This window comes from Chiloscyllium punctatum, chromosome 2, assembly GCF_047496795.1.
Source record: "Chiloscyllium punctatum isolate Juve2018m chromosome 2, sChiPun1.3, whole genome shotgun sequence".
Classification (NCBI taxonomy): domain Eukaryota; kingdom Metazoa; phylum Chordata; class Chondrichthyes; order Orectolobiformes; family Hemiscylliidae; genus Chiloscyllium; species Chiloscyllium punctatum.
Window position 1 is genome coordinate 147,464,947 of NC_092740.1, and position 15,895 is coordinate 147,480,841.

A 15,895-nucleotide genomic window follows, 5' to 3' on the forward strand; every position below is an offset into this window, starting at 1 on the left:
TTCAAGAGGCATTAAAATAAAGCTGTAAGATTGACTTTGTATATGCAAAGGATCTCAAATAATACTCACATTGTTCTGGGTTACACCTAATCAGGATAAGAGTTCAAAAGAACAGAAGTAAACCTTGAAACTTAAAAATCATTTCAGAGGAATCATTTAGGAGAATTCAAGGTCTGCTTTCAGGACATTGCAACATATACATGACAGCTTTCTTTTTGAGTTGTGTATTAAGATCTATGCTGTAGTTTAAAGTATATATTGCCAACAAAAATGATATGTATGGTACAGTGCTTTCACTTTATTCATCAGTCTACATCTTGAATTTTGTTGCATCATCCATTCAACTATTAACTGAAAACTTTGAATTCCTTTCTAAAAATTATTGATCATAATGGGAATTGTAACAAACTGGGGAGGCTGTTGCAGGATATTCAATTCAAGATTAAGATGAGTGCTCTGGTTTTACAGGAGTTTAAATGAACAAGCTCTCAGAGTAACTTTTGCTGCATTCATAGTAATGTTGAAATGCCTATGCTTTTGCTAAAGTTTTCCTTGGATGTTCATGGTCATATGGAGGGGATTTGGCCAAATTGCAACAGTTAACAGAGGTTAATTTAAAAGTGGGTGGAAAAGTTAAAATTGGATTGAAGAATAGGCACTAGGGAAGCAGGAATGGTTAAGGCGTTGGCTCATCACTTGAACCTCAAAGAAAGGAATGGCAATCCTGACAAAATGCAAACTGAGCTGTCTCAGATTCAGTACAAATGAAGGAAGTTAGATAGAAATAAAGTAGAAACTTGAACTGGAAAGAAAGGAAGAGAAAGAGAAATGCAAAACCTTCAATTAGAGCTGCAGAGAAAAGAAAACCAAGGAATTTGAACTCAATAATAAAAACACTTTGATTACATGGACCAAGAGTAACAGGCAGATTTGGTAAGGAGTATTTGCCTAGTGGCTAAATGTAGTGAAAACGTAAGTATGTGTCCCATGCAATTTGAGGAAGGTCCAACAAACTTAGAGAGACCACGAGAAATTTGGACAATTCTATTCCAAAGTGTTTTGGTGGGAAAAGCAATGGAAGTTTGTTTGACTCTTTCTAATGAACAGTCTGAAGGCTATGATACTGTTGAGACGGCTGTGTTTCATGAATGCTAATTATTCCTAGAAGTTTAAAGGCAAAAACGTAGAAAGCTGAGGAAGAGTCAGAACTGGGTTTCTGAGGAATTTGCTAGAGATAAAGAAGTGGTGTTCGCTTGATAATAAGAGGAATGAGGCTTGTCAAGATTTTGAAAACCTTTCAGAAACATTGTTATTGAAACAATTTACAAACAGTATTCATTCAGGAGTCAGAGCCCACCTATAAAACACATTGAGGTTTGTAAACCATTGTGTGCAAATACAGACAGAAACAGGACAGAAAGTGACTATGATAGTGAACAGAATGCAAATGGGGTTGGCAGAAATGAAAAGACAGATAGTTCTCAGATTAGTATAAAAGACAGTATCAAGAACACCAACTTGATACTGTTGTCATAAGACAGGCCATGTGAAAGCCAACTGTTGGGAGCCAAGAGCTACGATGATGGTTTCCATGGACATGTCTAGTGCTTCTCCAGAAAATGTTGCACTGTAAAGACTAGATCTTTTTATAATTATTTATATTTGACTGTGGTCTAAAACTGGAAAAATATTGCTTTGAATCAAAGAGACTGTATAGAAAATGTCAGTGGTTTTAAAAATCATGTTTACTGGAGTTGTTTGTAGATTGCAAAGCTGGTGGAGCTAAAGAGAAATTCTGTTACTGTGTAAAGGTATCAAATCCAGACTAATTATCTCCATTTCTTTGCATTCAGGGCCAATGCTGTCCAGTGATTTGTCGGTTTACCCATGGACCATTTGGAGTGGATGTGAGACAATTACACTTCACAACAACATCCGTTCTGTGTGTAAGCAAGAGCAACAGAGACAGACTAACATCTGAAGGAAAAAGCATCAAGAGAGCTCCTCTCCCTCCTCTGTGTGAAAGGTTCCAGCAAAGCTAACTCCTGGTAATTGCTCTCACACTTCTTTTCCATAGCTCTGCCAAAGGAACAGAAAAAAATCCTTGCAGGATATTCGTAGGATAGGTTCTGAACCAGTGACTGAAAGACTGAACTTTGGGGTAAACAACCTTGAGTTGTCAGCAAGGAATTGCAAAGAGATTAAAGAAAACTGGAAGATATTGAACACAAACCACTCATCAAGTGCTGTCCTCCATATTAACTCTATCAAACTGCATTTTACCTGTCTCTTTTCAATCTTAAAAATACATGTCTTTACATTCAGTCTGTGTGTGTGTGTGTTTCTGGATAGTTAAGAAGGGTTCAAGTCATACAGTTTGAGTTAGTAATTCATATTTCTTTGTTATCATTGGTTGAAGACAATTTGTTCATACTAGTTTTCTTTTTTTTCTATAAACTGGTGGTGTATACTGTTTTGACCAGAGAGTGTCAGTCAAGTGAATTGGATGGTTTAACAAAATCTTTTCTGTAACGACCCTGGGAATAATGGCACTATCACAGTATGTTATAACAATACAGTGGGTGAAGCATATGACAAATGAATGCCACCCGGTGTGTTCACAGTGGGTATAAATTACAACATAAAATATCATGGGGCTTTGTATTTAAAGGTAAAGTAACTCCTTTTTAGTCTGATAAAGGGGCCAAATAGATTGTTATCCTTATGAGGTATGGAATCAGCTCAAAGCTTGTGCTGCCAAAAGGTTTGAATTTTCTTGTGAAAGTTCACCGAATATGGAATATGGAATACGGGGCAAGGGTTACAGATCGAAGTTGTCGAACTGAAGCCTGAACCAGGACTGTAAAATATCCTTGAGCCTATACTGAGCTTCACTGGAATACTGTAGGAGCCTGATGGCAGAGAGCTTAGTGTGTGGGAACAAGATGGGAAATTCAAATAGCAGATGACCAGACACTCGGACTGAAGAGAAGTGAATTTCTAGTGCAATATCAGTCACCTCACTACCATCCTGGGATAATCCAAAGACCTAGATTGAGAACCTTGAGCATGTGATCAAAACCCGGGTTTTGCCTTTAACTTACATTTAGATATTACACTGAACAAAAGGTTTTATTTCAGATTTACAAGTACCCTGTTCTGTCAAACTGAAATGGAAGTATGCAGACTTCAGAAGAGAGATCGGTCATGTCATCTCTTAGTTTACTTTCAGATCTTGAACTGTCTTGCACACTCATTTGCACGTGCCTTGTTACTGTTAAGCCCCATTTGATTTCAAATGATCGCTCACAATTGCAAGAACCAGGCAGGCACTCATGTACAAATGGGAATGAGGAAGATTGGAAATACTCCAGGGAATACTGCAATTAGTGGAAGAAATATATATCAGGGGCTGATGTTGCTCAGTGCCTGAACGATGTGTGTACCTGGGAAAAATAATGTGCCAAGATCAGAAAAATTAGATTCTCAATATTGAGAGAAAAAGTCCGTTTCCACCAAAGGTTTGAACAGCAAGGTAAGGATCAAAGAAAGAAGTAAGTAGCAAGAGTCACATTTGTGTGCATTTTAAGGAATAGGAATGGGAGCTTCCTAGGAATACTATACGAGTTACTCACCTCCTGACTCACCAAAGCCTGTCCATCATCTACAAGGGGCAAGTCCAGAGTGTGATGGAATACTCCCCATTGCCTGGATGGGTGCAGCTCCAACAACACTCAAGGAGCTTGACACCAACCAGGACAAAGCAGCCCGCTTGATTGACACCACATCCACAAACATCCACTCCCTCCATCACCAAGGGATGCTGGTCAGTAGCAGCAACGTGTACTATCTACAAGAAGCCCTGCAGAAATTCACCAAAGATCCTCAGACAGCACCTTCCAAACCCATGACCACTTCCATCTAGAAGAACAAGGGGAGCAAAGACATGGGAATGTCATCCCCTGCAAGTTCCCCTCCAAGCCATGCACCATCCTGACTTGGAAATGTATTGGCTGTTCCTTTGCTGTCGCTGAGTCAAAATCCTGGAATTCCCTCTGTAATGGCAGTGCGGCTCAACCCACAGGAGGTGGACTGCAGCGGTTCAAGAAAGCAGCTCACCACCACCTTCTCAAAGACAACTAGGGTCAGGCAATAAATGCTTGCCCAGCCAGTGATGCCTACATCCCTCAAATGAATATAAAAACATTGCATTACTGCCTGATTTCGCCTCACCGACATGCAGTTTGCTATTCTCCCACGTACAACAGAGAATCTAGATGGTGGCATATCCTGACATGAAAGGCAGAGTGGGCAGCTGGCAGTTTCAGCTGGTTTCTTGTTCCTGCGGAGGATCTCTGTCTTGGTTTGCAGTCACCCAGATCTCAGAGTACACTCCACGGGCAGTAGTGCCTGTACCCGCCCCCGGGCATCAAGGTTGGCACCAGAATCCCAATGGCCTGGCCACATCATGGCACACTTCTGATGTTCTCCACATCAAAGTTGCACTTTGGAGCACACCAACCCCTTACATTGTAATGTTGCTGCCTGGTTGTTTAGTGCACAGTGCCAGGGACCCATTTCATGCATCAGAGCAGGGTCTATCTCAGTCACTGAGTGCTCATCAACTTTGCAATCACTTGGATACTCGCACCATCCTCGCCTTCCCTTGTTGTGCTTGAAAAGTTCACAGGAGTTCTATCTTGCCGCGTTTTCTAGCACAGACACAAAGCTAGACAGCTCATCCTGAACATCAAGCTAGTTTATCAGGCTAGTGCTGTGGTTAGGAAGCTGGAGAAATCAATGGGGTTTGGAGGCACCATGCTGTGATGCAAAGGGGATGATAATTGTGACAGGAGGAAACTCAACATACAAAGGTGGGAGATAATACTGCATTGGAGGAGATGGGTTAGTGTGGGGACAGGAGTGTGATCAAAGGTCTCCATCACCCTGGCTTTGATAAGGGTACACTGCACTACAATCATTGATATATCTAGAAGGACTGGAGATCAGGCAGATAATGTTAGGAGATGAAGACACACAGGAAAGAGTCGTGCAGAAGCTCGGAACCAGAAAAGAAAAGAGTTACCAGGATATTACTGGGACCAGAGGGTATGGGTTATAAGGAGAGCTTGGAAAGGTTGGGACTTTATTCATTGGCGCTTAGGAAGTTGAGGGGTGACCTTATAGAGATTTATAAAATCATGAGGAGCATAGATAAGGTCAATTCCCAACCATGGAGGATTTTAAGACTAGAGGGCATATTTTTAAAGGTGAGAGGAGAAAGATTTTAAAAATACATGAGGGGCAACCTTTTTACACAGAGAGCGGTTTGTGAATGAACTTCCTGAGGAAGTGGTGGAAGTTGCAATGTTTAAAAGGCATTTAGATAAGTACATGAATGGGAAAGGTTTGGAGGGATATGGGCCAAGTGCAGGCAGGTGGAACTAGCTTAGTTTGAGATTACAGTCGGCATGGACTGGTTGGCCTGAGGGGGTCTGTTTCTGTGCTGTATGACTATCGGGTCAACAGAAAGTACAAGGAAGAAAGGAACGTGAAGGTTTGGTGGGGTCACCTAGATTATCACTCAGTGACCAATCAGTGATGTATTGGCCTCCATTCTCATCCAAATCATTAACAGGCAATGGAAGTGGAAAATGGCTGCAACCAAACCTAGAGTGAGCAAACAAAGAGTTTTTGTTTTCTGTCTGAGCACGTGGGATTCTATTTTTGAGGGAGGTGAAGCCCCTTCAAGGGCCAGTTGCATTAATCAGACACTCGCACAGTACAGGGTGACATCATCAGTCATCACAGAATCCTGCACGAGAAACACATGCACTGTCTATCTGGGCAGGGTATATATCATGGTCAAAAATAATCTTGACTATGTCGTTGATCATTGCAGATTAAAGACGGTCATCTTTGTGCAGCAGAACTAATCACAGCTGACCTTAAAATTGTGTTCTGGGGACCACAATTCACAAAGGCAATCCAAGAATCCAACTGCCATACATGGCCATGGACGTGCTTATCTCTCACCTTGATCTATAAGCATTTACCGAGTGCTGTTATATGCAATGCTGTCTTTCTTGGGTGATCTGTGAGAAGGGGTGGGTGGGGCCAAGATTTCAGTCATCGTACCCTAATCCTAATCTCCTCTGTGTTTGTGTGGGTGGGCAGCATGACCTCGAAATGTGCTGCATTCATTGGAATAAGGTTCCTATGTCAATAGGCCATGTCAAGTCATTCCTCCTTGTCAGAGCCCTCCATGTCCCACTGAATGGAGGACAATGCTGAACTCTTATTTGAGTGTGATGTGAACACTGACTTATCATATTACTGAGGGCCTGCTCGGTTTCTGATATTCCCCAACCAGGTTATTGGAACCATGACCAATGAATCCAGCCACAGCAGGAGTTACTGTCACTGCGGGCATGGTACACAGCAAGGCTCAGAGAATTTAAGGAGGAACAAATGTGCCAGCAAGTTCAGGACTAGCACCAACCCTGAGCTCCTCCTGAATAGCCCCCAGATCAAGAAGTTGAAGCTGAAGACCCCTCAGGATGCTGAGGAGGAAGGAGAGGTCCAGAATCTGGACAGTTGTGCACATTTATGGAGCATGTCCTGATGAAAGAACATTGATCCGAAACATTAACCATGTGCCGATTCTGTTGAATATTTCTGTTGTTATTACTGGAATCCTAAAGCTTGTCTCAGCCAAGCTGTGCCAACGTTCTCTGGATCTGAATAAGTGTGAAGCATGCCCTCAAACATACTGAGTGAGAAGTTGATGAAAACGGAACATGAGAGATAGGAGTAGCCCTTCATTTCGTGCCTTGATTTGTACCGGATACAAAATAAGCTACTGATCAATATTAGCACATAGCCCTAGAATAATCTGGTCGACCAATCACTCACAGTTAACTTAGAAACAGGGTTTGCAAATATTGTAATGGCATAAACTATCACTTACCTCTCTTTTCTCCTGTATAAGGAACCAAGTCCTCTCTGTCTTTGCACTCTTTCGCTTGTTTCTCAAGGTGTTCCAGAAGCTGATCTCTATTTAATGGGCCCGTGGGTGCCTTTTTTGTCTGATCTTTTTGCCTTAATCCTACAGGTAGAAGGTCATTCTGGAAAAGGGAAAGAAAAATTCACATTTTCCCACTGGCTACACACGTCATTTTATATCTTCAGTTGGAAGAGTAGTGGGATTGCTGTAACGATTAGTGGCATAAATCTAATCTTACCCAGTCTTAATTCAAGGGATTTCATGAAAATATATCAACATGAGGTGACTGAGTGATGGAAGAAGGTGCCTTTCCAGGGACACAAAGCTACGACTTAATCTTTTCAAATTTAGTACTTTGATTTGATTCGTTATTGTCACATGTATGAAGTACAGTGAAAAGTTTTATTTTGTGTGCAGTACAGGCCGACCATACCATACAAAGATCATAGGGTGATATAACAGAGTGAGGAATACAAAGTTACGGCTGCAAAGAAGATGCACTAAAAGAAATATCAACATTAGATTTTACATTTGAGAGCTCCATTCAGAAGTCTAGCAGGAAGAAGCTGTTGTTTAACCTGTTTAGATTAGATTAGATTAGATTACTTACAGTGTGGAAACAGGCCCTTCGGCCCAACAAGTCCACACCGCCCCGCCGAAGCGTAACCCACCCATACCCCTACATCTACATCTACATCTACATCTACATCTACCCCTTACCTAACACTACGGGCAATTTAGCATGGCCAATTCACCTGACCTGCACATCTTTGGAGTGTGGGAGGAAACCGGAGCACCCAGAGGAAACCCACGCAGACACGGGGAGAACGTGCAAACTCCACACAGTCAGTCGCCTGAGGCGGGAAATGAACCCGGGTCTCTGGCGCTGTGAGGCAGCAGTGCTAACCACTGTGCCACCGTGCCGCCCACATGTTGGTACATGTGTTTAAGCTTTTGTATCTTCTGCTTGATGGAAGAGGTTGGAAGAAATTATAACTGGGGTGGGAGGGGTCTTTGATGATGTTGGTTGCCTCTCCATGGCAATGGGAACCATAGATGGAGCCAATGGATGGAACATTGGCTTGCGTGATGGACTGGGCTGTGTTCATCAGGACTGCTGAATGGATGCTTTCTCCCAGGGTCCTTAATGTTCAAAGGGAAACGACTGGCCTTGCTTCAGATCAGAAAGCACTGTAGTGACACTTCCAACCAGTGCCTTTGTCTAAGCTATTCCATCTGTTTATAGTTTGTGACCAGGATCCATGCACCAAATTCAAAAGCTGTCAAAGACTGCTGAAGAAAGCATGATTTTTCTCAAATTGTAAAACTTGTTCTAAAATGAAATCAGAAGGGAGAACGTCTATGCAATGAACACGAGTGGGTAATAAAGTATATGGCCTTTAGGTTTTGCTGGCACAGAGCCCAGTTATTCTCCCCAGTGCAGGAGTTGTTGTGCTTTCTGTACATGCAACTCAGAGGCGTCATGCTGTCTATTTGGCAGCTTATCTAAACTGTTGGCAATCAAACTAATTTTAATAATGGCCCTTCCAGCTTATGTTCTCCTGCAGTATGTAGAATATGAAGCAGCCATAGTTAGATTGCTGAAGTCAACTTAGACAGTGAATTAAAGTGCATTTATCACCCAGATATTCTTGCCGGACTTCAGTCAGTCCAAGGGATCTATCGCCTCACATTAAATACAGTCAATCCCACTCTGCTTCCTGCTAATTTTTTTCTCTTTGTTTTCCGTCTGCTTCCTTCCTACCTCAGATCCATGTGATTTTTTTTTGCAGCCTCACTTTATAAGGGAAGCCTCACTCAGACAATTCCTGATTGGTAAGAATACTTGAAACGCAGACAAAACCCTGACAACATTAAACAAACACTGAAATGATTTGCATAGTAATTCTACATTTGTAATTTTAAAACGTTTCTGTAACTCATTGCTAGTTCTTTCCTTTTTATTCATCCTCAGTTGGACAGACTGGCAGTTCCCTTGAATGCATACAATCAACATAATGATAAATCTCCAGCGCAGAACAATCAACACCCAGCATCATTGTGTTTGCTCAAATCTGCCAGCGATACCTCTCACTGTAGTAGAGTCTGTATGTCTGGCTGTTCAGGCCAAAGTAGAAATTGCTGGAAGAACTCAGCAGGTCTGGCAGCATTGGTGGGGAGAGATAACAGAGTTAATATTTCAGCTGTTCCACTAAAGGGTCACTGGACCCAAAATATTAACTCTGTTCCTCTCTCCACAGATACTGCCAGACCTTCTGAGCTTCTCCAGCAATTTCTGCTTTTGTTTCAGATTTACAGCATCTGCAGTTCTATGTTTTATTTTAGACAAGTCACAAAATGACTTTGGAGTGGCACGGTGGCTCATTGGTGAGCACTGCTGTTTCACAGCGCCAGAAACTAGGTTTGGTTCTAGCTTTGGATGGCTGATGGAATCTGTACAGTGCAAACAAAGGTCATTCAACCAATCGAGTCTGCAACAACCCTCAAAAAGGCATCCTGCCCAGACCCAAACCCAGGCCCCCACCCTATCCCTGTAACTCTGCATTTCCCATCGCTAATCCACCCGTCCTGCTCATCCCTGGACACTATGGGCAATTTAGCATGGCCAGTCAACGCAACTTGCGCATCTTTAAACTGTGGGAGGACACCAGAGCACCCAAAGGAAACCCACACAGACACAAGGAGAATGTCTGTGTGGAGTTGGAACAGTCATCTGAGGTGGGGATTGAACCTGAGTTCCTAGTGCTATGCGGCAGTAGTACCAACTACTGTGCCACCATGACTGTCTGTCTGTGTGGAGTTTGCACATTCTCCCCATGTCAATCTATTATCCATCCCACTGCAGGTAACAATCAACCACTTTGCTGTGGGTCTGGAGTCACATGTAGTCCAGACCAAGTGAGGATGCAGCTGAGTGAAACAGATCGATTTTTCCAACTATTGGCAACAGACTCATGACCATCATTAGGATCTTAATTACAAGTTTTTATTGAATTCAAATTTAACCATCTGCCACAGCAGGATTCGAATTTGGATTCCCAGAACATTACCTTGGTCTCTGAATTAATAATCTAGCAATAATACCACTAGATTACCACCTCCCCTAGTAACAATTACAGTAACAGTTATGAGCAATGCAGCCTCCAGGAGAACAGGGACTGGAAGATGGGTTGACATTAGTTAGTTCATTTAAGCAGGTAGCCAAATGTGCCCTAAGATCAGCTAATGGAGCACAAGTGAGCTATTGAAATTGGGATCACTTTGGTCAGCATGGTTGAGTTGTCAAATATTAGACAATACCCAAAAGAAATGGCATCACTAAATAGCCATCTTGCTTTATTTTAAAGTATAGATTTATTTTAAAACTATTCTCATTTCATTGAAGGATACTAATTCTTTTCACTGGGTGACATTCATCAGAATGTGTGCACACTCTCAGGCACACACCTTCGCACAGACTTGCACTTTAGAATTATAGAATCTCGACAGTGTGGAAAGAGACCATTCGGCCCCTCAAGTCTGCTCCAACACTATAGAGTGCATCCCACCCTATCCCTGTAACTCTGCATTTTCCATGGCTAATCCACCTAACCTGCACATTCCTGGACACTATGGGCAATTTCCCATGGCCAATCCACCCTAACTTGCACACCTTCAGACTGTGGAAGGAAACTGGAGCACCCAGAGCAAACTCACGCAGACGCGGGGAGAATGTGCAAACTCTACACAGTCATCCAAGGCAGGAATCAAACTGGTGTACTGCTTGGAAATTCTGATTGGTTCAGCAAGACAAGGTGAGGCAGGGATGCTGTGAGGCACGTAAGAGGCACTGAGTGAGTGAGTGCTAAGAGAGCAAATGCACAGCCCTGAGATACAGGTCTGGCTCAGTCTATGAGCTAGGTGCCTGACCATGGGTACAAAACGTCCCTGCTGTAGCCTTAGGGCACCCTGGAGTGCAAGTCTGTGCTTCCTGAGTGGCCTGCTATTATATCAAAGAGGTGTCACAATGATCATGAGGGATTGGTAAATGACAGAATGTCCATGGGCAAGGAATGCATGTGGCTGGTGCCCTGAAATGTGGTTTGGTCCAACACAACATAGCAAGCAATGAGCTGATCCTGCCAGGTATCGCTTTGCTTTACATGTTAAGCTTTCTCAGCAATGAGTTTGTTTGGTAAGATAGGAAGGTGAACATTAATGAGGCAAGTTAGGTTATTAACAAGGTGCTTAACAAGCAACAATCCTTCTTAATCAACAACCTGCCGCTGCCTGGTAAGGTATTCACCATACTGCAAGTCAAAGGCATAAAAGATAGAATTGCTCCTAACATTGAGATGGGCCTTACTGGACAACTGATCCAATTCTGCCACAAATCTCTCCAGAGCCCCTGCCACTCAGAGCCCTGTTGGATTCCACCAAACTGATCATAGGGACAATTACTCACTTACCCTTCGACTGGGGAAACCTTTCAGAAAATGTTTCTTGTTGTCAGGCTGGTGATGAAATGGTCAGGTCTAGATAATCTCATGGATTCAGAATCACTGTGCAGCTGTTGCACAGTCAGTGGTGCCAATACAACAGGCAACAAGAGAGGAATGATTGCCAGCCCGGGCGCCACAAGCCCTCAGATGATGTAACATTAAATATTGCACTGCCAAGCACATGCTCCAAAGAGAATGGGCCACACAGTGTCCATTTGTAGTGAGACAGTCTTTGAGAAGTCCAAACCATTCATGTTTGTTGCAAAGCTATGATCTAAAATGAGTGAAAGGCATGAAAAATTACTATTTCACACTGAAGCACATTAATGGTCATCATATAACAGGCTTTCACTGGCTTTTCTACCCATGTACAATCCTGCATCAGCTAAAAAAAACCTACACTAACCATAATGCATATAAATATCATGCTAAAGTCAGTTGTACAAAACGTGCTGAATCTGACAAAGCAATTACAACCAGTGACAGGATTTCAACATTTCGGATGAAGTTTGGAAAATTAGTCACAGCAGGAGTTTCAGGGATGTTTCTGCACTAGCTGACTGTCTGGATGCTACAAAAATAGTTGTGTGTGTAAAAGGACCTTGTAATATTGACAGAGTACCACAGCGCAGCAGGTCAGGCAGCATCCATGGAGCAGGAGAATCAACGTTTCGGGCATGAGCCTTTCCTGAAGAAGGGCTCAGGCCCAAAACATCGATTCTCCTGCTCCTTGGATGCTGCCTGACCTGCTGCACTTTTCCAGCAACACATTTTCAGCTTTGATCTCCAGCAATCTGCAGTCCTCACTTTCTCCTAGAGTACCACAGTGTTAATTTTGAATGTATAATCAGAGAATCATGGAATGTTTACAGCACAAAAGGCGGCTTTTAGGACTGTCATGTCCCTGCTGTCAGAGCAAATTCCCTCATCTTTTCGGGAAGGCTCTGTAAGTTCTCTCTCTCAGGACCTTACCCTGTTGAAAGCCATCACTAACCCTACCTCCACCAGAATGTCAGGCAGCACATTCCAGATCTAAGCACTCACTGCATTAAATCACTGTTGACACATTTTCATTTACCAATTGTTTTAAAATATTGTGTTCTGGATCTCAGCCTTTCAGCCAATGGATCTTTTTCAATCTATTTACTCTGTTCAAATCCCTCCTGAGTTTGAACACCTCAATGAAATTTCCTCTCAACCATCTCTTCTCCAAATGTTTCATGTAACTAAAGTCCCTCATACCCTGTGAAATAACTCCACAGAGGCTGGTATCCCATCACCAAGTCAACCTTTATTTACACATGGAGAGTCTTTGACACTGATCCAGCTCCCTCAGATGCTGCTCCTCAGATGCTGCCTGAACTGCTGTGCTCTTCCAGCACCACTAATCCAGAATCTGGTTTCCAGCATCTGCAGTCATTGTTTTTACCCAGCTCCCTCAGAGCCAGCTGTCAGAGTGAACAGAGAGTCTGACACTCCTGTTTAGATCTGTCAGCCAGGACTCCCTGATTGGGGCTGTTAACCTGGTCCAATCAGGGAACTCACATTCTGAGGTCCACCTGGCTTATCTCATTACAATCACTACACCAGGAATCACTCATAGAAATCTTTTCTGCATCCATTTTAATCCCTTCATGGCTTTCCCAAAATGAACACAATACTCCACTGGAGCCAATTATTATACCTTCGTTACTGTTTTTCTTCTCTTGAAACCCCTCGTCACTATTCACTGTTCTTACAAGTTCTGTGTTATCTGCACATTTTGAAAGTGTGCCCTGTGTACCCAAACAAAAGTCATTAACATGTCAAGAAAAACAATGGTTCAAATCCTCCTATCTGAAAAAGATACCATTCACCACAACTCTCCACTTTCTGTTATTCAAGTGGCATTTTATCTACACTGCCACTGCCCTTTTATTCCATAGCCTTCAAGTCTGTTTTCTAGGCATCTTATTACAAACCTTTTTCAATTCCATGTACATCACATCAAGGTCATTACCCTCAAACAAATGAACCCACTGTTATCTCAATCAAGTTAGTTCAATGTAACTTGCCTTGATCAAATGTTGATGTTTATTAACTAATCTACAATTGGCCAGGTAACTTAACTTTCTTTCAGATGATTGAGTCAAAGTTTTCTCCCCCCTAGTTAAACTGACCGGCCTGTAATTGCTACATGTATTATACACATTCCTCTGGCCTCACCCCAATATCCATGAAGGACTGGAAAGTTATGGTGGCTGCCATGCAAATCCCATCTTTACTTCCACCATCCTTCTGGATGCATCTCGTTCTGATCCCCTGTGATCTATCAAGTTTACCCAGCCTTTCAATTGCCATTTCAATCAGAATTTAGCCCATTCAGTATCTCAGCTTTCATTGTGATTTTGGCAGTCTTGTCTTCTTTGGTAAAGACAGATGCAAAGTATTCATTTAATACCTTCGCCATGCTCTTTGCATCTATGCATACATCCCCTTCTTAGTCCCTTACGATCCCCATCCCAACCCTTACTCACCTTTTTGCTATTCATCTGTTTATAGAAGATTGTGGGACTCCCTTTTGATGTTGCCTAACAGTTTCTTTTCAAAATCTTTTCTCTTATTTCCTTTACATTTCCCCTCAGAATCTTCAATGCTTACCTGGTGCTCAAAATTGTACTTTCTAAATGACATCAGACTGACTAAAGAAACCTTCTGGCCTGCGAACAAGGGGAACCTGCCAATCTCGTGCATGAGGTTTGATTTAAAAGCCATAGTGTCCCATCCTAAAACTACATCATTGATCTGGCTCGTGTGTGTTTTGGGGGTGGTGGGTGGGAATGCACACCAAACACTGTAGCTGCAGGAGGTGCACTTCTTTTGTCAAAGCGTGTCTCAGGCTCAAGTCCCAGAGGGATTCTCCTGCTGCTCCTGATTCATAGAATCACTTCAGTGTAGAAAGAGTCCATTCAGCCCAGTGAGTCTACACCCTCCTCTGGCTTGTCTCTCCACGCTTCGGGCTCGCTGCCTTTGTTCCTGATGAAGGGCTTTTGCCCGAAACGTCGATTTCGAAGCTACTTGGATGCTGCCTGAACTGCTGTGCTCTTCCAGCACCACTAATCCAGAATCTGGTTTCCAGCATCTGCAGTCATTGTTTTTACCAACCCTCCAAAGAGCATCCCATTCAAACTTTCCCCCATCATCCCATTGATGGGGTTCTTCCCATGGCTAACCCACCTCATACATATCCCGGAACACTATGGGCAATCTAGCATGGCCAATCCATCTAACCTGCACATCTTTGGATTGTGGGAGGAAACTGGAGTACCCAGAGGAAATCCCTGCAGACAAGTGGAGAATGTGCAAACTCATCTCAGACAGTCACCTGAGGATGGAATCGAACACAGGGCTCTGATACTGTGAGGCAGTAGTGCTAACCACTGAGCCAATACGCTACCCACTTACTTGAAGAATAAATTGCAAATTTATCTGCTGGGCCCCTTCTGGCTCATGATCCTGCTCTCAGCTGGTTTACCCAACAAATGAATGTACCTTATCTCTGAGCCCTCCCTCTATCTTCCACTTTGGCTGGGGCATTGCAGATCAGGATCAGACTGTATCAACAGATTGGACCTAGATATTTCAAACAGGGCTCCACATTCACATTGTCATGGAATAGATGCAGCACAGAAGCAGATCATTTAATGGTGCATGTCTGAGAGCAAGTCAGACAGTCCAACTGTCCCACTTTTCCCTAATAGTCTTCCAAATGTCACTCTCTCGGTCAGCTTCCAACTGCCCAAATCTGCCTCTACCACACTCAGACAAGACATTCCAGATCCCAATCAGTCATCTTCTGAAGGAAAGGTTCTTTCCTGCAAACGATTTTCTCACCTGTTCGAGTAAGTTAATGGGACACAGGGCTGAAGACTAATTAAAACTGATTAAATGCCCATTAGTTATCAACCCTGCTCTTTTCCTGCTCTGCTTCTGTAAATGACATTATAGCTGCTTTAGCAATTCCCCAATCCAATTTACCCGGGTGGGGGGCAGCTAATATAATTTGTTGAGAAACTATTCGTCTGTGAGTTCTGGATTTTATGAAAATAGTGCAGGAGAACCACTGGTCCCAAAGTTTGTGGCTGAACCACAAGGAAGGGGTTGATTGGCTGATTTGGGATACTTGTGCTGTGCTGCACATGAAGGAGGCTGCAAGAAGGAAGCAAGACTCAAGGGAGGGGTGGGTCTACAGCAAGGTGCAGCTTTTACCCAGCCTCTAAATCATTACCATCACAAAAGATGCAGGGAGTAGCTCTTTGAGTCACCTACCTATTTAATTCAAAGCCAACTTTAGTTTGGGGAGGTTGTACCACACCAGTGCGAATTCACAGAGTCTGGTATCATATTC

General features: G+C 43.0%; 1 protein-coding gene across 3 annotated transcripts in view; it reads right to left on the bottom strand.

The window, feature by feature from the left end:
* Window positions 1–15,895, bottom strand: part of tmod1 (tropomodulin 1) — a 103,194-nt gene that overhangs the window by 53,982 nt on the left and 33,317 nt on the right. For all 3 annotated transcript variants that reach the window (XM_072590074.1, XM_072590055.1, XM_072590066.1), the window contains exon 3: window positions 6,971–7,127. In XM_072590074.1, coding sequence (XP_072446175.1) covers window positions 6,971–7,127 — 157 coding nt within the window. The remainder of the gene's footprint in view (window positions 1–6,970; window positions 7,128–15,895) is intronic.